This window comes from Haemorhous mexicanus, chromosome 1 (assembly GCF_027477595.1).
Source record: "Haemorhous mexicanus isolate bHaeMex1 chromosome 1, bHaeMex1.pri, whole genome shotgun sequence".
Lineage (NCBI taxonomy): Eukaryota > Metazoa > Chordata > Aves > Passeriformes > Fringillidae > Haemorhous > Haemorhous mexicanus.
The window spans coordinates 159,272,491-159,297,200 of NC_082341.1; the positions used below are offsets into that span (position 1 = coordinate 159,272,491).

General features: G+C 48.2%; 2 protein-coding genes across 6 annotated transcripts in view; one reads left to right on the forward strand and one right to left on the reverse strand.

Annotated features, from left to right (window-relative positions):
- The window catches only part of MAPK15 (mitogen-activated protein kinase 15), a 14,365-nt gene extending 4,861 nt beyond the window's left edge, over positions 1–9,504 (reverse strand). Inside the window, exons 1-10 of the mRNA XM_059869361.1 lie at positions 9,363–9,504; positions 6,174–6,272; positions 5,882–5,911; positions 3,774–3,864; positions 3,511–3,641; positions 2,809–2,972; positions 1,749–1,888; positions 1,297–1,354; positions 384–521; positions 58–163 (exon numbers count right to left, since the gene is read on the reverse strand). Of these exons, the coding sequence (XP_059725344.1) occupies positions 58–163; positions 384–521; positions 1,297–1,354; positions 1,749–1,888; positions 2,809–2,972; positions 3,511–3,641; positions 3,774–3,864; positions 5,882–5,911; positions 6,174–6,272; positions 9,363–9,488 (1,083 nt within the window). The 5' untranslated portion in view covers positions 9,489–9,504. The remainder of the gene's footprint in view (positions 1–57; positions 164–383; positions 522–1,296; positions 1,355–1,748; positions 1,889–2,808; positions 2,973–3,510; positions 3,642–3,773; positions 3,865–5,881; positions 5,912–6,173; positions 6,273–9,362) is intronic.
- A 2,154-nt stretch (positions 9,505–11,658) lies between these two features.
- Positions 11,659–24,487, forward strand: THUMPD2 (THUMP domain containing 2). 5 transcript variants are annotated; one of them, XM_059869381.1, is made up of 11 exons: positions 11,659–11,785; positions 12,237–12,369; positions 13,518–13,933; positions 15,057–15,134; positions 16,511–16,563; positions 16,864–16,951; positions 17,145–17,258; positions 17,607–17,678; positions 18,360–18,474; positions 21,069–21,186; positions 23,361–24,487. In XM_059869381.1, the coding sequence occupies exons 1-11, from the start codon at positions 11,687–11,689 to the stop codon at positions 23,977–23,979; spliced, it is 1,905 nt and encodes a 634-aa protein (XP_059725364.1). In that variant the 5' UTR covers positions 11,659–11,686; the 3' UTR covers positions 23,980–24,487. The 5 variants fall into 5 exon arrangements, with proteins under 5 accessions (XP_059725364.1, XP_059725372.1, XP_059725380.1 ...); XM_059869413.1 differs by lacking the exon at positions 11,659–11,785 and adding an exon at positions 11,910–11,963; XM_059869406.1 differs by lacking the exon at positions 11,659–11,785 and adding an exon at positions 11,983–12,005.
- The last annotated feature ends 223 nt before the right edge of the window (positions 24,488–24,710 follow it).

Sequence of the window (24,710 nt, forward strand, 5' to 3'; positions counted from 1 at the left end):
GTGTGTGTAAGAATGGCTGGTTACCTGGAGGATTAGGATTTGGGAAAATGAAAGTACCTCATATAATTTACTTCTATATTCTGCCACAGACAGCTGGACATCATCACCCAAAGGAAGGATCACATCAAAATCCAAAGAGGGCTCCCTGGAAGGACAGTGGAATCTGAGGGAATGAGAACACATCATGTAATTCACTGACTGGAAACAGATTATTAAAATTTAAACAGGATTGTTAAACAATCTCGTGTAAATAGGGTTGGAGAAAATAAAGAATTAGCTTTGCCATTTTTTCTGTAATGCATTTAAAGAAAATGTGTGCCAAGAGCAGGTTTGTAATGTCTTAGAAGCCATCAGGGGAAGCTGGACATTGGTGTCACTCTCACCTGCTCACATAAGGATGCTGCAGAGCCTCCTCTGCTGTCAGCCTTTTGTCAGGGTTAAAGACCAGAAGTTTCTTCAGCAGATCCAAGGCAGGCAGTGGAGTGGAGGATGGGAAAATCTCCTCAAATGCTACTCGCTGCCTAAAAGTCAGAAAAAAATGATACAAGCTCTCAGTGTCTAACTTCCAGTGAAGGCAGGAGTGACAATTCCAGGATCATGTCAAGGTGACACCAGGCACAAGTTAACTCACTAAGTGTGCCATAATCACTGAATCTTAGAATGGTTTGTTCAGGAAGGAACCTTAAGGCTCATCACTTCCCAGCCCCATGATCCCACAAATCTAGACCTGAGATTATAGAAACATACTTCTCTGCAATTTACAGAGAAGATAAAATTCAAAAATTTTGGTTTTGCATTTTGAAATCCTAAATACAATTGTGAACATAATGAAGAAGAAAGTATCTTGAAAAAAATCAGTTTTAAGCACCAAATCTTACTCATATTTTAAATAATTTTTATTTAAGGAGACAACTTAGAGCCCCTTCCAGTGCTGTAGGAGGCTCAAAGGCAGCTGGAGAGGGACTTTGGACAAGGGTGTGGAGTGACAGCACAAGTGGGAAGGGCTTCCCACAGCCAGAGGGGAGGGTTAGATGGGGTACTGGGAAGGAATTATTGCTTGTGAGGGTACTGAGGCACTGGAATGGTTTCCTGGAGAAGCTGTGGCTGCCCCATCCCTGGAAGCCCAGGTTGGATGGGGCTTGAAGCAGCCTGGTCTAGTGAAAGGTGTCCCTGTCCATGTCAGGGGGTGGAATGAGATAAGCCTTGAGGCTCCTTCCCACCCAAACTGTTCTGTGGTTCCATGACTCCAGGGTCCTACATTAGATGATCTGAGACACACAAACACCTCAGGCTTACCTGGAACTCATGTGCTTAATAACTGAGGCCTTGTACTCCGACTGCAGAGCCAAAATATCTGCAAGAATAAAAAACCATACTGTTACTGCCAAGAGCTGCACAGTTTACAAAGGAAAGCCAATATTTGATACTAATGTAGGAAATTATCTACACAGAACCTGGTCGGAGATCTGTGGAAGAGGGATGGAATGCTTAGGAAGTTTCTAAGCTGATTTTTGAATTCTTATTTATTAATCATACAGTTAATAAACTCGCATTTTCACAGCAACAGATGCAGAGCACCATGATATCTGAATTTCTGACTTTCTCTAACACTAACAATCAAGATGAAGATTTTAATTCCTTTGGAAAGGTGCCAGAATGAATGAAATACCTTCTTCCCTGACCCAGCCAGGCTGCTTTCTGCCACTGAGCCGCTTCTCCAGATCCCTTTCCCCACAGCAGAGTCCTACCTTCTGGGGACGGAGCAGGGATGACCCTCAGGATCTGCTCTATTTGGTTCATTGTTGATGTTCCAGGAAAAAGAGGCTTTCCAAGCAGCATCTCTCCAAGAATACAGCCAATGCTCCACATGTCCACACCCTTAGTGTAACTACAAACAGGAACAGAACAGAGGGAGGATTAAATCAAGCAAATAGTTTCCTGTACCTGGTATTCACATCACCTACATTGATTTATTCGTTAGAAAGTGTGCTTAGTGACTTCTCAAACATCAATTTGAACTATAAATTGAATAACATTTGGGAATCCTGAGACTGGCAAGCATGAAACAGAAAGGAGATTTATCTTACTCAAAGTCTAGTCTAAGAAACCATAAAAGAAAATACATTACAGGGAAATGCTAGAACAAGGTAATATATTAAAGGTAATGCCAGAACAAGGTATTATATCCTTTTCATATGACCAAGAATGAATATAAACATTGTTCTTTGGTCATAATGCATGTACCAAGTAGTTACAATTACTTAAGAATTACATTTTTAAGCAAAGTAAATGCCAAACAGTGGGTATGGGACAGTTTGCAAAACACCCACATTTAAAAGTTGGGATACTACCCCGCATCTGTTTATTGTCTTTTCTGGTTTTTCGTATTTAATTTTTATAAAAAGTACTTAGCCCAAGGAACAGGCAGCTGGTTTAACATTCGATTAGGGAATATTTTGTGAAGGTCTATCAAAAAACACTGCTTCAATTTTGAAAAGAAGATTGACATTCTCAAGCAGATGTTGTAAAGTTGTGGGTTTAAGGGAGAAGCCATAAATCTGGTGGGAGAAAGGGTGACAAGCAGATGAGCTGCTCGTGTATGTCCATTGACACTATTAAGAACACAGGAAGGACATGTACATGTTCTTAAGAGGTTTTTGTGTTGCAGAAGTTTAATTGTTTACTGAGAAAACAGATTACTGACATGACACTGCATCTGTTGACACTGACAATGGAAAGACTGAAGACGTTTAGACAAAGCAATGTGCAAGTGGTGCAGTGCCAGGCTCCCCTGCCCCCGAGACTCACCGGCGGGAGGCCAGCAGGATCTCGGGCGCTCGGTACCAGCGCGTGGCCACGTACTCGGTGAGCGCGGGGCCGGCCTGGGGCTCCCCCCGCTGGCACAGCGAGCGGGCCAGCCCGAAGTCACACAGCTTCACACGGCACTGGGCATCCAGCAGCACGTTGGAAGGCTGCGTGGGACACAGCACAACTGATGAGCCTTTTACTCTCTGAACAGCAGATTATCAAGGTTCTTTTACTAGTCTCGTACATTCCTTCATACTTTTCCTACGGAGACAGGCTGGGACAGCTGGAGCTATGCGGAGAAAAGGCTCCAGGGGAGACCTTAGAGCCCCTTCAAGTGCCTGAAGGGGTGCCAAGAGAGCTTGAGAGGGACTTTGAAAACAGCCTGGACAGCACAGGGGGGAATGGCTCCCCACTGGCAGAGGGCAGGGTTAAATAGGATATTGGGAAGGAATTCTGCCCTGTGAGAGTGGTGAGGCCCTGGCACAGGTTGCCCAGGGAAGCTGGGGCTGCCCCATCCCTGGCAGTGTCCAAAGCTGGACAGGGCTTGGAGCAACCTGGGATAGTGGAAGGTGGCCCTGTCAATGGCAGGGGGTGGGAATGGATGGGCTTTGAAGGGCCCTCCCATCCCAAATCAATCTGTGATTTTATTTAGTGTTCAACAGAAAGCTGGAGTGAAGGATACAGACCATGACTGAAATGTACCTTCTGATCCCTGTGAATAACATTCCCTGAGTGGATGAACTTAGTTGCCTTCAGGAGTTGGTAGAGAATGTAACATTTGTGGATGTCTTTCAGCAAATTCCCCTTCTTAATCACAGCATGTAAATCAGTCTCTGTAATACACCAGTAATATACTGACATCAGTAAATATCAATAGTATCATGAGCATTCACTACCAAAGTGATAACAAAGCTAAATCCTAAGAGAGGCTGGGTTTGACTGGCTAATGCAGTGCTGAGTCTCACCCATGGACTCGAAGATGAGGTAGATGTCCTTGTCATTCTCTGCTGGGATAACATCGAGCAGCTTGATGATATTTGGATGTTCTCCAAATTCCTGCACAGGGAAGAGACACAGCTGTCAAAATCATGTGTTTTATCGTGAATTAGAATTATTGTGGCATGAAAATAGATCATAGCTGTCATCAACAATCAGAACATGTCGATCTGAGGGCTGGCTCAGACACTCACAGGCTGCACGGAGGAACTGACTGCATGTAGATCAGACAGAGATACCTGAACACAGGTACCACAGGTACCACACTGCAGGTGGAGGCCATCCTCACATTTCCCCATGACTGACATTTCACAGACTGACATTTCCCATGACTGACATCATAGGATCATTAAGTTCATCCCCAGCTTTAACAGCTTTTATTCCCAACTTCTGTGCAGCCAGGGACACCGTAAACACTTCATAATACTGAGACATTTTATAACATGTAACATCCAGGAAAGCTCCCAAAACAACACATGCACCTGCAGCAACCTGTGAAAACACTCACAAGGCAGTGAGACACAGCCAGCCCATCATACACTTTGTTTTCATTCTGAGCACAGCCACAATACCCATCCAAATAATCTAAAGAAGGTTTTTACCCAAAAGGGGGTATTGTTCTAGAGATGCAGCTAAATCTGGGCAGTGTTACTTGAGTACTATTTAAGAAGGAAAATTCCACTGTCTCACACTGCCTTGCCCTGGGACTGATAACAGAAAGTCATGACAAAACTTCAATCTGTACTAAAAAATAACATTACCTGGAAAACAACCTTGTCAGGGCCAGTTCTATTAATCTTTGCTTAAAGAATAATAATGCTACTAACACACTTACCAAAATGACATTCTAAAATTGGCCTAAAATACACCTGAAGATCTACAACTACACTGAACAGCAAACACAAAACCTGCAAGCAATGACCAGAGCATCAGAGAATCATTCGCACCCCAGATTCTACAGCAACTTCTCCGTTAGAATAATTGAGATACACAACATAAAACAATAACCTAGTCCATCAAATGACCTTGTGATCAACATCAAGATTGAACAAAACAATTATTATGCACAGACAAACAAATAAAGACAAACATGCCATTAGGAATAACAGAGTATTTTTCACATCTTTTCCTTTCTGAGCCCTCAGTCTTGAACCTCAAGAAAGAGCTTTAAAATAGGAGGGGAAACTAAAATTCTTAAAGTCTATTGAGCACCAGAAGTTATGGAAGTGTGGGCTGAGCAGCACATTAACTTCCCTCTCTCTGCCCTCCTCTGCCAAGTGACTCCTCCTTTCCTTCAGAAGAAATATCCTTTTTCCCCTGCTCCTACTCCATCCATCCATTCCAAGAGTGCTGAACCTTCAGAGATGATCAAACTTCTAAGGTAGTTCATTTCTAAGGAACTGTTTCTATTTTTAGCTTTAAAGTTTGCAGCTTCTATTTCAGGCTTCAAGAATGACTAAAAAGTTAAAAAAAATAATCTCTTTCCTACTTAAACTTGGCAGTCTTAGGAAATACCTCTTCTATGAGCCCTGCCTCACTTGTGTCCTTAGAAAATCACAAGTTATAACAACATTATTCCAAAATATTGATGTTTCTACATTGTAAGTCTAAAGAGGAGAGGACAGATAACTGAAAAGCCACTGATAAAGTCAATTATATGAAAACAACAGTAGTCTTTATTCCCTGCCTAACTTCCCTTTTTTTGGTTAGATTATTTTAAGTGATTAAATTGCTTACTGCATGATGGAGGAAAACAATTTTGGAGTGTAAATCCCTCTCCTACCCTAGCTGTCCTCCAATCATGGCAGTTAAAATATAAGAGAAAACAGTTTCTATCCACAAAGCAGCAGTAAGTGACAGAAGGTGCTGATGTGCTGTGCAGCAGACACATTGCTAAAAATGGGGAAAGAGTAAAAACAAACCCAAATGGAGAGTGTTTTATTCAGGTGGGTTCAGCCTGAAAGGCTCTTTGCCAAGACGGTGCAGAATGCACTATATTTTGGAAAACAGTGGGAAGAAAATACTTAGACATCAGAGATAATAAAAAATAAGAGAAGAGGGGGAACATGGACATTACCTGCAGGAACATAATCTCTCGAAATGTTCTCTAGAAATAAAGAAAAAACAGTTTATTATCACCTCAAGAGAACAGCAGAACAGAGATGCAGTTCAATGACAGGGTTAAATCCACTCCTCTTTTATACATGCCATGATACACAAAGCTTGATATTTATTGCTTGTTTTTATCCCAATATAGCTGCAGACTGTATTGTTATGTGCATAATTATCATCTTTCAGAGACAAAAGTCCTGAAAATACCTATGGAATCTCACCACATCTCAGAACACATCAGGACAGTAATTTCTCACCTGAGCATCTGTTCTGTTCCTGAAAGCATCAAAAATCTTTTTAACAGCAACTGTTTCTCCTGTCTGGCGGTCGGTTGCCCTCCAGACGATGCCGTAGGCCTGCGGAGAAGCAGGGCAGGTGAGCAGGGGGCCAGCACCTGCACGCAGCCCAGGCCCAGACACCAGAACGGGCGCAGTGACGGACTGGAGCAGGGGTGATGGGAGCCACACAGGAGACAGAGAGATCAGGCCAAGGAGACAGACTCAGGAGACACACTGAAAGGGTTGGGGTTGGGCAGCCTGGAGAAGGCTGCAGGGAGACTTTAGAGCTCCTCCCAGCCACTGAAAGGGCTCCAAGAGAGCTCAGGAGGGACTCTGGACGAGGGCCTGGAGGGACAACACAACTGGGAAGGGCTTTCCACTGCCAGAGGGTCGGGTTTAGATGGGATTTGGGAATAAATCCCTCTGTGTGAGGGTGGTAAGGCCCTGGCACAGGGTGCCCAGAGAAGCCGTGGCTGCCCCATTGCTGGAAGTGTCCAAGGCCAGGCTGGATGGGGCTTGCAGCAACCTGGAACAGTGTAAGGTGTCCCTGCCCATGGCAGGGGGTAGGAATGAGCAGGCTTTGAAGTCTCTTCCAACCCAGAATGTTCTGTGGTTCCAGAACTCTGTATGGAGAGCAGCCCTGAGGACTTGGAGGTGCTGGTGGAAAAAAACCTGGCAATGAGCTGACAATGTCCACTAGCAGCCCAGACAGCCAACCATGTCCTGGGACGCACCAAAAGGAGGACAGCCAGGATTCCACAAACCAGGGCATTGGGCCCAGCTGGTGTGAGGCTGTGACAGGCAGGTCCTGCCTGATCTCCCTCTGTGCCAGCATCACCTGGAAGGGCTGCAGGGATGGGATGGGATGGGATGAGATGGGATGGGATGGGATAATGGGATGGGATGGGATGGGATGGGATGGGATGGGATGGGATGGGATGGGATGGGATGGGATGGGATGGGATGGGATGGGATGGGATGGGATGGGATGGGATGGGATGGGATGGATAGGCCGAGGCTAGTGGTGCACAGGTCAACAGGGCCACGGTCTTGCTCTTGGGCCACAACAACCCCATGAAACATGCCAGGTTTGGGACAGAGTGGCTGGGAAGCTGGAAAGGACCCGGTGGTGCTGGTGACAGTGGCTGAACATGAGCCCAGGTGTGGTATTCACATGCCCTCTGAACAGAGAGATGCTGTGAGACAAGCAGAGAAGAAGGAAAACACAGTTCTTATCTCGCTTGCTGTGCCTGTGTTGTGCTAAAGTAGAATGCAATATGGAGATTGTTTACCCAAAGTGAGGATGTTTTGTTCCCTTGGCCTATCAGGGCCCAGAAGTGTGTGTGTGTGGGACTGTCATGGGACAGTCACCAGAGAATCAGAGATGAGTGCAGTTCTATGCAGTTGTGAGCAAGAGTGAGTGCCTGGCAGATTCAGTTTAGATACAATGTACATAGGACAGTATGATAAAGTAATTCATTAGCCTTCTGATGGTGGAGTCAGATGCATCATTCTCTCTCCCCTTCATCGGGGGATTTACAAAACCCAGGTGTGTCCAGGTGGCAGGATGCCAATGGCACCTGGCTTGCACCAGCCATGGTGTGGCTGGCAGGTCGAGAGAGATCATTCTGCCCCGCATTTGACTTTGGTGAGATTCCCAGTTGGAGCACTGCATCCAGCTTGGAGCTGCTCAGTACAAGAAGGACACGGAGCAGTTGGAGCAGCTGCAGAGAAGGGCCACGGAGGTGCTCCAAGGGCTGGAGGCCCTCTGCTCTGCAGCCAGTCTGGGACACCTGGGGTGCTCAGTCTGGACAAGAGAAGGCTCCAAGGACAACTTACTCTGCTCTTTCAGAACTGAAAGGGGGGTGGTAAGAAGGATGGAGAGAGACTTTTTACCAAAGTCTGTAGTGACAGCATCCCAGAATTGCTGAGGTTGGAAAAGCCCTCCAAAACCACTGGGTCCAACCACTAACACAGCACTGTCAGGTCCAACACTAAACTTTTTTTTTCAATTAAAAGCTGTGTTGTCTGTTAAGGGAACGGGAACTTCTACTTGTGTTTTCCCTATTCTGCATGACTGTGATACTTGCAAATGATGATTACTCATTCTCACTTGTGGTACAGATCCAGTTTTTTCATTTTAGGCCATAGATTTGAATCTGGACTTTTCACAGCCTAGGAGCTGCCTTACCTTTACACAAAGGGATCACATCCTGCTCAGAAATGCCCATTTACTGCTTAAATACTTGTACAAAAAAAGAGCAGCAATGTATGATTCTAGTGATTAAACACTCATGTAAGGACATCAAGGAGGCCTCCCAGTAACATGTGTGGTTCCCAGCCATCAGGCAGTACAAACAGTTGTACAAGTACCTCAGATAAGTGGTACATTACTACCCTGCTGGCAACTGGGAAACAGCCTTGAGTTGTGCCAGGAGAGGTTTAGGTTGGATATTGGAAAAAAAACTTTTCTGCAAAGGGCTGTGCAGCCCTGGCACAGACTGCCTCAGGGCAGAGGGGAGTCCCCATTCCTGGGGGGATTTAACAGCCACGTGGATGTGCACTGGGGGACAGGGGTCAGTGGTGGCCTTGGCACTACTGGGGGAGCAGCTGGACTCCACAGCCTCAGAGGGCTTTTCCACCTCAGTGACTCCTTGACTTTGTGAACATAATGAGGGAAATACTTAAATACTGTTATCAATGCAACTAAATGATAGCAAAGAGCTGCCAGAATAGTAAAGCAGATAACTCGGGAGGGTTTAGAGGCTGTCTGAGCAGTCATATATTAGAAGTTGCCACTGGCTTACGTTTAAAAATACATTTTATAGAGAAGATATGACTTGATGCAGCATGATCCGAAGTGATGGGGTCACAGTAAATGTAGAAAGATTTGGCAGGCACAAAGAGAATGTACTTTGAGACTCAGATCTATTTTACTATTTACTTTTTAGAGTCCCCTAGAGCTCCCCTGGGTCCCAGAGGGCCCTGAGCGACAGACAGAGTTCCCACGGGCGTCTGAACTACCAAACACCCCCTCAGCTCCGCCGGGCCGCCTGGAGCCCGCACGGGTGCCCTGAACCCCACACGGGCCCCCCGAGCTCTCATGGGCACTCCGTGCTCCCACAGGCCACCCCAGCTCCCCCAGGCCAGTCCCCGCTAGGCACTCACCCCCTTGCCCAGGCGCCTTTTGATTTCGTACTTGCGGCCCACGAGCGGCTCCACCTCGGGCGGGCTCATGGCGGCACCTCCCTGTTGGCTCCCGCTGCTATGGCAACGGCCCCGCGCACCGCGCATGCGCACACCCCGCGGGGCCCGCCAGGGGGCGCAGTGAGACTGAGTGCTGAGGGAGGGGAAAGAGCGGGAGAGGAGAGGGGGAGGGAGGAGAGGAGAAGGGAGAGGGGAGCAGGAGAGGGGAAAGGAGGGGAGAAGGGAGAGGAGAGGCGAGGGGAGGCGGGGGAGGGGAGAAGAGAGGAGGGGAGAAGGAGAGGAGAGGAGGGGAGAAGGAAAGAGAGGAGAGGAGAGGAGAAGGGAAGAGAGGAGAAGGGAGAGGAGATTGGGAGGAGAGAAGAGCAGAGCAGAGCAGAGCCCCTTGTAGGGCTCTGGGTGAGCCGGAGGGCGGCTTGGGGCGCGGGCCCGGAGGGACGGCACAAGGGGACTGGCTTCCCACTGCCAGGGGGCAGGGCTGGGATATTGGGCAGGAATTGTTCCCTGGGAGGATGGGCAGGCGCTGGCGCAGGTGCCCAGAGCAGCTGTGGCTGCCCCCGGGTCCCTGGCAGTGCCCGAGGCCAGGCTGGATGGGGCTGGGAGCAGGCCGGGACAGTGGGAAGTGTCCTTCCCGTGGCAGGTTGATGGGACTGGACGAGTTTTAAGATGCGTTCTCAGGTAAACCATTCTGAGATTAAATGATACTTTTTAGGGTTTTTTCTCCCCCAATTTTGATCCTTCCTCCCTACCCCCACCCAATTCCAGCTTTTCTGATTCCAACTTTTCTGATGAGGCTAAAGTTTATTCAATGACACTTCAGTGAGAGTTAACACTTTTGTCACGTTCTCTAGAGCTTTGTTTTTTTCCTTGAGTTTTATAGCAAGAAGAGAAGATTTCTGATCCATGTCCGAATTAGATAGTTGAAATCAAAATTGCCAAGCCAAATGCACTCACTAGATACTATGTTGTGACTTTTTTTAAATGAGGATATTGTGGACATAGATTTAGTGCAGTGGATTTGTATGACTGTAAATGTTTCTCTGAGATACAAATTCAGATTTGTTAGTGAACTGGCATCTTCTGTCATGCAGGGATTTGGATTGCTGGTGTATGCTTCCATCACTGACATTCATTATGTGTGCAGATTTCTTTTATATAATAAATATATATAATATATATAATATATTATATAATAATTCTGACTCTTGCAAAGAGGCTTATTCCTCTCAGCCCATGATTTTTAAGAAATTGCGTTCAGTTTAGTTTTAAATGTTCATTTAGGATTCCCAAAGGGACTCACTAATTCCTTTAGGCTGTATTGTTCCTGTCTACTGGGATACATTTATCTGCCTTATCCTGCTCATAGAGACATAAAGCTGTGTGTGTGCACTTAGCAGCAGACTCCAAAGTTCAGGTCTGAGTTGTGACAATTGAGGATTAGATTGTGGACAGTTGTGACTTAGTCGTGCTGTCCTGTGGAAGGTGGTAATGAGAACAACCCTTGAATTGTATGAGCTTCTGCTCAGGCTCCTAAGTCTTTGTAAACTTGATGTTTGAAGTTTATTTCTAGAAGAAACTTTAACCTATTGTAGTGAAATTTTCTGGATTGTTAAAGATGACGAATTTTAAAGCAGGATTTGTGTGGTGATTTTTCTGGTATTTTTCTCCTGGGTAAGCTTTTAAACAGTCCAGAAAATATTTCTGTATTTGAATGTACTGAACTCAGTAAGAACAACACAATCTAATGTTTTCACACCTGTTGGCTGTTTATTAAATACCATTGTGGAGAGGGGGTGGGTGCTAATTTACACTTTCATTACCTTTTTTTCATTCACTTTACATTATTTGAGTCTTGTCTGTTGAATAATACACACAACTGCACAAAAATATTAAATGAGTAATTCTCAGACATTTATGCTGAAAGCTTTTCCGTGAGAATCTTGAAGGTTTCTGTCTTCTCCAAATGCTTCGGTTCCAATATGATTGCATATTGCATTTGCAGACTCCAGATGAAAACTCTGTTCTCCATTAGTAATTCCCAAAACTCACACATTTATCTGGCAATTGAGGCAAAAGCAACTTGAACTTCTCAAAAGTAGAGAGCTGTTCAAGTCTGTGCTGCCCTGTTTGAGTGAAAGAGCAGTTACTCAAATAACAGTATGGAATTTTGCAGGGAGCTAACTAGGATTTTCAAAATTTACTTTTAATTTAATTTAAATTTTTTAGTTAAATTTTAATTTAATCTGACTGAATTGGGCCCCGCCCCCAGCAGGCCACGCCTCTTCAAGATGGCGTCGGCCGAGCCCGCGCGGTTCTTCTGCACGGCGGGCCGCGGGCTGGAGCCCTTCCTGGCGCGGGAGGTGCGGGCGCGGCTCGGCGCCACCGAGGTGAGCGGGGAGCCGGAGCCAGTGACTAGCCGGGGTGTCCGGGTGAGCTGAGTGTCGGAGCCAGTGACCAGCCGGAGGGTCTGGTCCGGGTGAGCGGGGAGCCGGAGCCAGTGACTAGCCGGGGTGTCCGGGTGAGCTGAGTGTCGGAGCCAGTGACCAGCCGGAGGGTCCGGTCCGGGTGAGCGGGGAGCCGGAGCCAGTGACCAGCCGGGGTGTCCGGGTGAGCGGGGAGCCGGAGCCAGTGACCAGCCGGGCGGTCAGGTCCGGCTCAGCAGGGAGCTCCGCGCCCGGAGCTCGGCGAGCACGGCCCGGGCTGTGCCGTCCCCCCGCGCGGTGATTGCCCGGGTCGGAGGGGCTCCCCTCCGGGGAGCTGGGGCTGCGCTGCCCGCGGGGCTGCGGGAGGACCTCACCCCTCCCGCCCGGCCTGGTCCGATGGGTGTTCTCCCCGGAGGTGGACTGCGTCTCGGGAAAAGTGTTCTTCAGGGCGGCGGCGGGGCCCGGAGAGCTGCGGCAGCTGCGGTCGGGGGAGCGCCTGTTCTTGCTGCTGAAGAAGCACAGCCCGCTGCCAGTGTCCGGGAACAGAGGTACGGACACGGGAAGCCTTGGTTTGAGTCCTGGTTATAACATTGAAGTGTTTTTTTTTATTTTTACTGGTGGCTGTAGTTCTAATTGACAGTAATCGATTCTGAAGTGTCTTTCACCCATGTGTGTTTTCAACATGTTTTTGACCTGAAAAGGGCTTTTAAATTATTTCAATAGCTACCTTGCAGCCTGTATTCTGCCGGCACTGAGTGTATATGTGTATTTTAGAGACTCTCTCCCCGCCTAGCCCCAAAAAAGAGAATAATACTCCACCCGAAAACCAAAGTTCAGTCCTGGATCTCTTGTGTTTATTTTAACAAGTCTTATTTTCTGTTAAACAAGGTGAATCCCAACCTATATATTGTGTCAATTTACTCCTAAGTGCGCAGCTTCCTTCTAAGTCTCAGCTGCTTGGGTCATGCTCTCTGTCAATGTTGGAGTGAGAGTTTCAAGTTAGATGGATGGATAGCTGCCTGCTGCTGGATTTTTATTAGGGAGATTACCTTCAGCTTTGAGGATGAAATTTGATCATGATTCTAAGATTTTAAGTGATAACTAGAAAGACCTTTATTTTTTTTCCTCGACCAGCTTTGACATATTTAAGTGAATTGGCCTCTCTGTTCCTCATGCCTCTCTTGTGGCTAGCTTGGGACTGCCCACACGTGTAGGTGTGTGTTGCAGGATTGAAGGCACAGTGATGAATGGGAAGCAGAAATTTTCTTTCTGAGAGAATAAACTTGGTTTTGCCTGAGATGACTCAAAGTAATTCATGTTTGTATGTCTTTCAATTCTGGAGAGTGTTCTGCATCACTTAAACCTGTGCCAAGTGCTTTCTGGGGAGGGTGGCATGGTAGACTGGTGCTCTGTCCCTGGGAATGACTCTGGCAGGTGCTCTGGTTTTCTACAGCTGCTGAGTTCTCATGCACAATTCAACCCTTGTGGGATTTAGTCCTGGTTGTGCAGAGCTGGTAATCAGAGGGGTGCCTGTGTTGCTCCTGGTGGGTGCTGAGAGCTCAGCTGTGCCTGGGATTCTGGACTCACACATGAATGAAATCTGAACACAGCTGCTGTGAACAGCTGTTCTCAGTCCCTAGGGAAGTGAAATGCTGAGGTTGAGGTACTTAACCCAAAACTGCTTTTTTTCTTCCAGGGAAAATGCTTCATGAGATTAAAAGCCTTGTCATTGAGAACCCAAAATACTGGCTGGATATTATCTCTGTTTGGAGAAAGCTTCATGGACTGGAGGGGAAAACAGATGATGGCTCTCAAGAAAACACATTGGCTCTGAAGAGAAAGTCAGAAGAAGAGACAAATACTGCAAGTAAAAGGCAGAAAACGGAACAAGTGAGGGCAATTGTGTCTGAGGAGTGTCAGGTGGGAGCTGGAGAGACCTGTGAGGCACCAGACAGAATGAGCAGGCAGGAGTGCTGGCCTGAGAGCAGGACTTGCTCAGAATTGCCTTCCAGAGGCAGTGGAGAGGATCCTGCTGCCAGTGAGGAGCTTAGCTTCAGCTTCAGAGTGTCATGTCGCTGCAGTGGAGCGATTGCCAGAATACTGACTTCACAGGTATGCTGAGGTACCTGCTTTAAAAGAATTCAGCAAGGGTGAACAGAGAGGTGTAGTTTGTTTGTCATTTCACTTGTGTTGTGTCTTCTGGAATAATAAACTGATGTAAGCTTTTTCTGTATTTTCTCAAAAAGCCCTTAACCTGCATTCACCTTAAACAAGTGGAAATACAAATGCTGGTTTTGATTTCTGTGCACTATTACCCTTCATGTTTTTCAAGTCAATACCTTTTGCTGAGGAAAAGCAAAGGTAAGAGTTTGAGGCTCTGGGCCTCTACAGGCTGAGGAGTAATTGGATAATTTACAGCTACTTGAAGGGCCATTGCAAGGACTGTGGGGCCAGACTCCTCTCAGCTGTGCGGTGTGGACAAAGGGGTAAAAGCCAGAACTCACAGCTTCAGTTGCCTCTGGTTGGGTATTGGGGAGAATTTGTTCTTCAGGAATACAGCCCTGGGAATCTTGGGAGAAGTGGAGCTTGGTCCTTGGAAAAGAATCGTGACATGCAGTCCTCCAGGGGTCTGTTCCATTCAGCCCTCTTCCCATCTGGGCAGGTTACTCTTACTGGAAGGTGTCAGTAGTTTAGATTTTTTCCTACTAAAGCTAGTACCTTGGTGAGGTGAGACTTTGTGCTGTGTTTGAGCCTATACTCTGAAGGTAATCAGAGCTTTCTATATGTAGTGAAAGCATTAAAACTATGAGCTGTAGTTGTGCAGTTGCAGGTTTTCTGTTGGATAATCTGCCCTAGAGCCACTGGAAGTGTTTTGTGCATGTGATTAAGGATTCCAAAATGGTGGCAGTCACAGAATATTCTCAGTTGAAAGGGATGCACAAGGATCAAGTCCAGCTCAGGTGGATGTTTTATTGTGACTCGGTCAGGACTGGAACTTCTGCCTCTCCTCTCTTGCTGCAGCTGAGCATTGGTTGTTTGCCTTGTGCTATGTTTGCTTTGCCCCTCACTCACCTGCTCTGCCCTGTTCTACCTCTTCTGCTGTGAGTTGTGTGAGTTACTCTCTTAGGCATAGACTCTTCCCCATGATTTCTGAGGGTTGTGCATCCAAGGCTGTGCTCTGCAGTTTCCCCAGTTCTGTGGTTTTTCGTGCCTGTGACTGTTCTCTCCCTCGCAGGAGGTCGGAAGAGCCATTGGCCTGGCGCTGGTGAAGCAGTGCAGGTGGCGTGCTGATCTGCGGGACCCTGACCTGGAGGTAGGACTGCTTGTGTGCTTGTGGATGCTTCCAGACTCATCCTGACGCCTCTGGTTTGGTTCTCCGCTCTCTCTGCATGTGGGACCATGGCCTGTCCCTGCTGGTCTTCCTGCTGCTGAATTTACCCAAAAATCAGCATGTGTGTGGCCCTGGTGTGTGTGTGTGTGTGTGTCTGGGTCTGGGTCTGCCTGTGTGGGAAGGGAAGGATCCCCTGAGGAGCAGTTGCAGGATCCAGCACCCTCTGACTGTGTGAAAGTGGAACTCACTTGAGCCATGGGGTGTCTGTGAAAGGATCTCCAGAGGAGGCGTTTCAGGATCACATACTGCTGGGCTCTGACTATGTGAAAATGGAACTCACCTGAGCCATGGAGTGTCTGTGGCCTCTGGAGGGGAAGGGAGCAGGCAGCATGGGCTGTTCTCAAGGAGCTGGACTTGAGAGTAGGGCAGAAAAGGCCTGGGGGAAGGCTCCTCCACATATAGCAAACAGCTCCCTTTGTGCACCCTCGCTGGTGCAGCTGCCTGGAGACCTCCCAGAGGACTCCTTGCTCCTGACAAGGAGTGTTTCTCCAGGGATGTTTGTCCATCCCTGCCCTTGGCTTGTGGAAGCTGCTCTCAGCTCTGATGCTGAGAGATCCCAGACCTGCAGAAACTCTGGAGTTCATTTCCTGGCACTGGTGCCCACACTGAGCCCTGTGTACTATGTATAACTTTGGTGAGGCTCATGTGCACCTCCTGTTCTTGCTCAGGTTTTTGTCTGAAGCTGTTCAAGTGCTGAGGACTGGGATTTTCCAGCAGTGTCGTGTTTCTCTTTGTGCTTCCTGGGGGCAGGGATTGCAGTCATGCAAGACCTGCTGGGGAGCTGAGTCTTCTTTTGGGATGTTCTCTATGGTACAGCAGATCAAGTTCTTGTAGCTGCCTGCAGCTGCTTGTTGTTGTTTGTTTTGGGTTTTTTTGTTTGGTGGGGTTTGGTTTGGATTTTTTTGTTTAGTTGGTGTTTTAAAAATATTTATTATTTTGTTGCTAGTATACAGTGAATAATATTCTTCCACTTGCAGTAAATGGATTTATAACTAAAAATTCCTATGCTGTGTTAAGGAAAAATAGGCCCCCTTATAAATTCAAGTGCTTGCTGATGGATTCCTGGCTGACAAAATACCCCTCAGCTTGATTAAGCATTAAATAATCTGTAAAGTGGCATTCAGATAATCTAGTAGGATTTCTTCCAATTAATTGTTATTGTTTATAGTATGCATTTTTGTTCTTAAAAACTGAAATCAGAGGTTGTAGAAGCATCTATTTCTGGTTTAAATGAGTTATTGTCGTATCAGTTTGAGACTTTAAAATGTTGGAGTTGGTTTTTTTTTTTCCTCTTCTAGATCTTTGTACATCTTAATGACATTCACTCTGTGGTGGGGATTCCTCTTTTCAGGTAAGTGTTCTCCCCACCGGATTTGTTGTGGCAGTATCAGACAGGATTTGTAAATCTTGCTATCCACCATGAGTATTTATCTTTTGGTTTGATAATCACTGTTGTCAAATAAGTCTTGTGATCTGCCTGGGTTTTAAATGAACACACAGACCAGACTTTGCAGTGAATTATGGTTAAAAGCAGAATTCTCTGTCTCTCAGGAGATCTGTCCTGTTCATATGTTCTTTGGCATCACATGGGCTTTTCTGGGTGATTCTGCTGCTGTTTTAGTTAACTTTTTTGGTTTTTTGCTGTCTGCAGGCTTCCATTGGCAAACAGAGAGTATATCAGAACGGCAGGACTGCGGTCAACAGTGGCATGGGCCATGGCATCTCTGGCTGAAATCAGGGTCAGTGAATGTTCCTTGTGAAGAAATGGGTCCTGAATTAAGGGAATGGGGTGCTGCTTGTGGGGTCTGGAGCTGGGGAGGAGTGGGGTGATTTCAGTGCCCCATCCTCCCCACTGGCTGTGAAGGAGTGGGGTGATTTCAATGCTGCATTTACTGGGGAGGAGTGGGGTGATTTCAGTGCCCCATTCCCTAGTGCCTGTGGACGGGGTCTGCCATGCCTGTGATGAGTGTGCTGTCACCTGCAGTTCAGCCAGGTGTCTGCTGTAACTCCAGGGGCTTCTCAACAGAGCTGGTAATCCCTGTACAGGTACATGTCTAAGTGGTAAGATTTTTTCTGCTGTTCTTTGACAGTGAAAAAATGAAACATTGATTGGTGTTTTTTCCAAGGAAATGTGATCTCTTTTCACGGTGGTACCAATACCTATCTGCAGTCCACTTGTAATATTTCCTCCTGAAAGTCTCCTCAGGGCTGTCTGCAGTGAAGCTACTGGTGCTTTTCACTATATTCCCTTACAGGCAAGTCTAGCCAGGGATTACCAGAGATTCTTGTTAACCTGTGCTGGGTTCAGTGGGATTATGCACATCCCTCTGTGAGCTCTGTCCTGGGTGAGGAGTCTGTCTTGCTGGGGATGCAGTAACCCCTCTGTTTTTGTAGGCTGGTGGCCTTGTGCTGGATCCCATGTGTGGGCTAGGAACCATCCTGCTGGAGGCTGCCAAGGAGTGGCCTGTGAGTACCACAGTCCCAGCTGCTGGACCCCTGCAGGGAAACTGGTACTTGTGGGACAGGGTTTTCTCTCTGCCAGTTAGGCCAAAGCCCATTTCTGCCTGGAAAGGTGAAACCAAACCAGTCTTTCTAGGCAGCTGCTAGAAAGATTTGGTACAAAGGTTCCCCCAGATGAATGTGTCCTGAAGGCTGGTGCAGCTGGTGATTCCCACTGCAGGGTTTGTGTGAGGCAGCCATGAGCTTGTGAAGCTTCCTGGGCTTGTCCTGGGGTCTGAGGAGTCGGTGTCATGGGACAGTTGTCAGCATTAGGGGCAGTGGGGCTGGCTGTACCTAGCTGGGGTCGTGCTGTTAGGACATGCTCTTGGTATTTCTGTCATTTCAAGTGTCTTGAGCAGACCAAAACATTAAAGGAGTGGAGACATCACATACTTCTGAACATTAATATTTCTGAACATGAAAAGAGTGGAAACAGCATGTATTTGTGAACATTAAAAGAGTGGAGGCAGCACATACTTCCTCCGTTCCTCCACCCTCTGGATTGTGAATTGCTTTGTATAACAACAGCAGATGTCCCTGAAAGGGGGTTGTCTTGCAAGAGCTGTGCAACAAGGCAGTTCGAGAAGGGTTTATGAAATAAAGAACTGTGGTGTTCACAAAATTACTTTTCTCTCTCCCTCTGGACAGGAAGCCTGTTACTGGGGTGCTGATATAAGTGACTCGCAGTTAGAGGGTGCAGATGGCAATATCAGAGCTGCAGGCCTGGTGGATAAGATTGAGCTGCTGAAAGCTTCTGTGAAAGGTATGTCTGTGGGATTTCCAGGTGGATTTGTTGTGTTTCTGGGATTGTACAGGTAGGTTCTCCTGAGGTGATACTTTCAAAAGCTAACTCACAACAAGTAGCTGGGTGGTGACTCTGGTGCTGGTGAAGGGATAACTATTTGTACTTCCTCCTTGCTGCCTGCACCTGGACCTTTGGTAAGAATGAAGTCAGCAGAAGACAATAAAAATCACAATTGTCTGCCATGGACAGTAGTTGTCTCTCTCCATGGTAAATGCGTGATTTACCACCACAATACCATAAAGAGTATGTACCATGTGAGAGTTCTTTGTATCTTAGTGGAACACAGCCAGGACAAATCCAAATGAAATGCAGCATTTAGGTTAAATTTACGGGTGAGTATTAGTGAGGACACATTAAGCTGAGCTGAATTGTTCATATTTTGCAGTAGTATTTTGAATGATGGTTCCCTTCTCCTGTAAGAGGGAGTCTGTTTGCTCTTGATTTACAAGCTATTCTGTAGAGAAGGAAATAATTTCATGACCTTATTCTGGACCTCAGAGTCTGAGGCTAAATTGTGCCTATATGAAATCTGTGACAGACAAGCTGGCTGAGTTTCCCTGTGCATGAGTGATGAAATGTACATATTTTTTTACCTTGCAGTATTTATTGCTTACTGTAATGGTAAGAAACATTATTGATTTTTTTATAAAAAGGTAGGTTTATTTCTCACTTAAAAGCTGTATTTGACTTTGGTTTCTAGTATAATGGAAGGTACTCAGCTGTCAGGTTTCCTAAACAGAGCAAACTGGTGTCTCCATCACTGGTCAGAAGCTGTTCTGCATGTCTTGAGCAAGGCTGTAGGTGGCATGTCCTTTCATTTGCAGATAAAATTGATACCCAGTTCTTGTGCTCCAAGTGTTGACCTGAGAATGGTCCAGGAAACATCTCCAGCTAGTTGTAGAAAAGTTGGCATAGAATCTCAGCAGAGTTTAGGAGGGACTGTTGGAAGTCTTTAGTCCTGCTGTCTGCTCAAGGCTGTGTCCAGTGAGTTTGGAGCACCCTGAGGGATGGGGGACCCCAGGGTCTGTGCAGGGCCCAGGCCTGCTGGCCTGCACAGCCTGGGACAGGATGGAGGACCCCCAGGATGTGAGGAGGGATCCCAGCCTGGCTGCACAGCCTGGGACAGGATGGAGGACCCCCAGGATCCCAGCCTGGCTGCACAGCCTGGCATGGGATGGAGGGACCCCAAGGGTGTCAGGAGGGGTCTCAGCTGACCTGCACGGCCTGGCAGGGGATGGAGGATCCCCGGGATCTCAGCCTGGCCTGCACAGCCTGGCATGGGATGGAGGGACCCCGAGGGTGTCAGGAGGGGTCTCAGCTGACCTGCACAGCCTGGCACGGGATGGAGGACCCCCAGGATCCCAGCCTGGCTGCATGGCCTGGCACAGGATGGAGGATCCCTGGGATCCCAGCCTGGCTGCATGGCCTCTGGCACAGGATGGAGGATCCCTGGGATCCCAGCCTGGCTGCATGGCCTCTGGCACAGGATGGAGGATCCCTGGGATCCCAGCCTGGCTGCATGGCCTGGCACAGGATGGAGGATCCCCGGGATCTCAGCCTGGCCTGCACAGCCTGGCACAGGATGGAGGGACCCCCAGGGTCTAAGGAGGGGTCTCAGCTGACCTGCACAGCCTGGCATGAGATGGAGGGACCCCCAGGGTCTAAGGAGGGGTCTCAGCTGGCCTGCACAGCCTGGCATGAGATGGAGGGACCCCCAGGGTCTAAGGAGGGGTCTCAGCTGACCTGCACAGCCTGGCATGAGATGGAGGGACCCCCAGGGTCTAAGGAGGGGTCTCAGCTGGCCTGCACAGCCTGGCATGAGATGGAGGGACCCCCAGGGTCTAAGGAGGGGTCTCAGCTGGCCTGCACAGCCTGGCATGAGATGGAGGGACCCCCAGGGTCTAAGGAGGGGTCTCAGCTGGCCTGCACAGCCTGGCATGTGGCCAGCCTTCATCACCACAGACAGCAGTGCTGCATCTTCCTTAGGGGAGCTGACCTCGGCTGGGATGCAGAAGCTCTAAGGTGACCCGTCAAAGGCATGAGCTCTGGCAGAATCCAAGTGATTCTGGCTGTAACCAGATTCCTGGGGGGAGAAAAGGGGCAGGGAGAGGAATTGGAGGTGGCTCCTTGCCATTCATACATGTGCACTTGAACGTTTGCACTGAGTAAAGTGCTCACAAACATAGCTCTTCTTTTGTGTTCTGCTCAATGATTTTCATGTTTAAGATGTACTGGGTGTTGAGAGGCAGTGGTTAATTTGGGACCAGGTAGTGCCCTAGGAGAGTCTTGCTGCAGGGGCAGACGTCCTCAGGAGCAGAGACTCTGCAGACTGAATGGTGCTACCACACATTTGTCTCCTCCCAGTCTGCAGAGGGGTGGTGTCTCCGTGGTGGAGGGCAAGTGCAGAAGGAGCTGTGAATCTGCCTAATCCAAAATGTGGATTATGTCAGTGTGCATAGCCCATAGGCAGTGTTGAAGGGGGAGCAGGAGCAGAACTGCTGTGCGTTCTTCACACAGTCAGAAATAAATAAAGTCCTGCCTTTATTCTGCAGCGCTGCCATTGCCTTCAGACAGCTTTGACAGCGTTATTTCGGATATTCCGTTTGGGAAGAAGTTCAAGACCACGAGTGATGCCCAGCTCCTACCAGATCTTCTCCATGAAATGGAGAGGTACGTGTGGCCTTTGGCACGGTCAGGGTTTGATGGAAGTGCCATGATGGTTTGTGATCTGAGCACTCAGCCAGCTTCGGATCTGCTTTGTTCCATAGTCTCCAGCTCTGTAGTGTGACCCTGTGCAGGCTGTGGAGGTCTCAGCCTGTTACTTGTCCCTTGGAGGCTGTTGTGTTGTGTCTCACCAGCTGTGAGTGCCGATGGCAGCACAGCTGCCAAGGGAGGATCCTGTGGGAGCCATGCTCACAAATGCTCTTTGCAAGGCACAATGGGGAAATGTTTCTGAGCCACACTCTAGTGTGGCAGAAAGGAGAAAGAGGAGAGGCCTGCCTGGGCAGAGTTAAAGCATGGCCAGGCAAATAAAGCTATAATCCTTTTCTAGCTGAGGCCTGCTTGTATAATCATAGTCTTTCCTTTTTGAGGTCACAGCCCAGCTTTGACCAGCTTGCCTTGGCAGGAAGGATCTCACACTAGAAGAAGGGGCGTGTCCAGGGGCATGTCCTTGCTGTCCAGGAATGCCTCGCTAGCAAGCTGGCTTTAGGTGTGTCCTTTCATCTCTCACCACGTCATTTGATGGCAGAGTTGGGCCAAGCTGATAGCTGGGCTGCTTCTAACAGACAGGTCAAGCCATCTTCCCCTCTACTTCTTGCCTGAAAAGAAGCCCTTTCTCTAGGATTGCTCTTCAGCAGGTGTTGATCTCACTCAGCCAATGCAGGAATGTGGTGGGAAGGTAATGGAGAAGGTGGCATTGCTCCACAGAATGGTGTGGCAATCTTACTGTGCTTGTTTTCTGGCCTTATTTATTCTATTAGTCCATCCTAAGTAAAATATTCCCTTAGGAAGGTGGAGATGAGGAAGGGGCTGTGGGGTTCCACTGTCCGTCTCTGCTCTCACACACACGTAGGATGGTTCTTTGCACGCTGGGCCTCAAAAGATGAGTCTGGACTCTAGGTTTTTCAGTCTTCAGAATTGTTTATTGTCTCTTATCTACAAAGTTCCTTCTCTGCCCAGCCAGGATCTGACCAGCAGGGCAGCCAAAGGCACTCTGACCGCCCCTGAGGCAGTCACGTCTTTTTATAGCAAAAACTACATATATCATATTTACTCTTTATTCCCAATACCTATCACCCTCCTCACCAAGTGCACCTTCACCCCAGACCAATCCACAAGTGCCAGTGTCACACAGAAGATGGATGACAAGAAGGAGAAAGAAGAACCTTGTGACACGCCCTGATCCCTCCATCTTGTCTCCATAACCCCCCTGTACCCAAACCCCAAAATCTGTGCTTCACCCTATAATTATGTCTTCCCTTCACCATTCACACCCCAGTGATTCTCACAGGTTTCATCTCCTCATACACAGGTGGCACCTCCCTAGATGGATCAAAATCAAGCCACCAAGTGCTTCTGGCAACATTCCAAGACTCCCGAGCGCCCCCCCCCCCCCCCCCCCCCCCCCCCAAGGGTTCTTTTGGTAGCTCTGGACATCCAAAGTGATGTGCTGAGTTGGGGCCATGAGAGCTCCACCAGTAAAGCTGTTCAAACTACTTGCTGTAAACTGAGTCAGGATAGTATTTCTTTTTCCCTTCTTTCAAAGCCACATGTAATGTTTGGACATACACCTAGAAAATTTAATTGCAAACATTGATTAATTTTTTTCTGCTTCCTGTGTTTGAAAGCCATTAAGGATCAGTGGAATAGGAAAAGTTCCACAAGGCTGGTTTTTGAAGTTTCCAAAAGGAAGGGCCAGTTTCAGAACTGGCTAATCAGAACCATGCTAATCTGAGCAGCCCTTGCTGCACTGGGAGGCTGTTCCTTTGCCATCTCCAAAACCCTGGGCTTCATGGTGCCCTTGATCCTTGAAAGAATGCTGAGGGGAGTAAAAAATTAGTCCCTCTTTCCTGCTAACCCAATAGAAAGAACTGCTAACATCAGAAATGTTTTGGAGTCGGGACAGGGCCCTGTTCTGAAAGGGCCTCATTTAGAAAGAGGTAAGAAGATGGAGGATTTAAATTCCTCTTGGAGGTGCAGCTCACTGAGGTGAGCCGTGACACACTCAGTGTCTCACTGAATGCAGGTGGCATCTGAAGTGTCAGTGGTGGCAAAGCTCTGCACAGGCAAAGGCATGCCACGAAGGATCAACACCTAACCTTTCTTTTTCCTGTGATTGCCAGAGTGCTTCGTGTAGGAGGGACCCTGGTGTTGCTGCTGAGCCAGGAGCTCTGCAGACGCATGGATGGTTTGACCAGGTGTGCTGGAGGTGACCCTGCTGAGGCCTCTGCTGATGGTGACAGTGGAGCAGCCCCTGCACAAGCCATGGATGGTTTGACCAGGTGTGCTGGAGGTGGCCCTGCTGAGGCCTCTGCTGATGGTGACAGTGGAGCAGCCCCTGCACAAGCCATGGATGGTTTGACCAGGTGTGCTGGAGGTGGCCCTGCTGAGGCCTCTGCTGATGGTGACAGTGGAGCAGCCCCTGCACAAGCCATGGATGGTTTGACCAGGTGTGCTGGAGGTGACCCTGCTGAGGCCTCTGCTGATGGTGACAGTGGAGCAGCCCTGAGTGTGGATGGGAATTCCTCCTCCTTGGCCCAGGGGGGTGGAGAACCCGTTCTCAGCAGACATTTCAGTTCTCTGCTGCCAGAGGGTGTCTATGCCATTAGCCTGGGCAAGACTGATGCTTTCATACACAAATACAGGAAGGTGTCTGCTGCTGGGAGCAGCAGAACTGGGACTGGGAGCTGTCCCAGTACTGGGACACTCCCTGGAACTGGGAGCTCTCTGGCCCTGTGCTGAAGGGAACTTGAATGCTTCAGGAGCAGCAGGGCAGGACTCGGTGGGGCTCTGCTGATGCAAAGACACCCACTGCCATCCCTTAGATAGCCTCACGTTCTTGGGATGTCCTAAGGCACTGTGCTGTTGTGTCTCTGGTTTTTAGGAGGGGTGGAAGATGCTGATTCTACTGTATTGGATACAGTGAAAGAGGATACAGTGTATTGTAAAGTGGCAGAGTCCTCCAGTCCTTGTTTAGGCAAAGCTGCTCGGTGTTGGGAGGAGTTTCTGTAGGAGAGAAAGTCTTGATTTGCAGAACTGCAAACCCAGATGTGGCAGCCCATGATCTTTGGGCTGTGCACTCCAGCTGTTCATTTTAAAGTAATATTTAAGCTACAGCTTTGTCTATTCTAACTATTCTTAGTGTTCAGGTTGTTCTTAGGTGGAGGATAGGTGGTCCCCCTGAGATGCTGAGCAGGGAGGCCAGAAGGAGAAGAAGTAGCACTGACAGCTGGAGTTGCAGCCAGTCCCAGGCCAGAAGGAGAAGTAGCACTGACAGCTGGAGTTGCAGCCAGTCCCAGGCCCTGGGCCCCAACTCTGGTTTGTGTGTCCTGGGTCCTCCCTGCCCTGTCTCTCCCCTTCTCTCCTGCCCTTTTGTGGCACCCTCTTTTCTTCCTTGTACCTTTTCTCTTTGTTCCTCTGTCCCATAAAAATAGGGCTTTTAGAACTGTACCAGCATTAAAGAAAGGGCCCAA

Bases quoted from the DNA above. Each gene is read 5' to 3' on its own strand.
- THUMPD2 (XM_059869381.1), top strand. From the start codon at position 11,687: ATGGCGTCGGCCGAGCCCGCGCGGTTCTTCTGCACGGCGGGCCGCGGG. The intron at 13,934-15,056 runs GTATGCTGAGGT...TCTCCCTCGCAG, and splicing joins CCAGAATACTGACTTCACAG to GAGGTCGGAAGAGCCATTGG. The intron at 18,475-21,068 runs GTATGTCTGTGG...TTTATTCTGCAG, and splicing joins GCTGAAAGCTTCTGTGAAAG to CGCTGCCATTGCCTTCAGAC.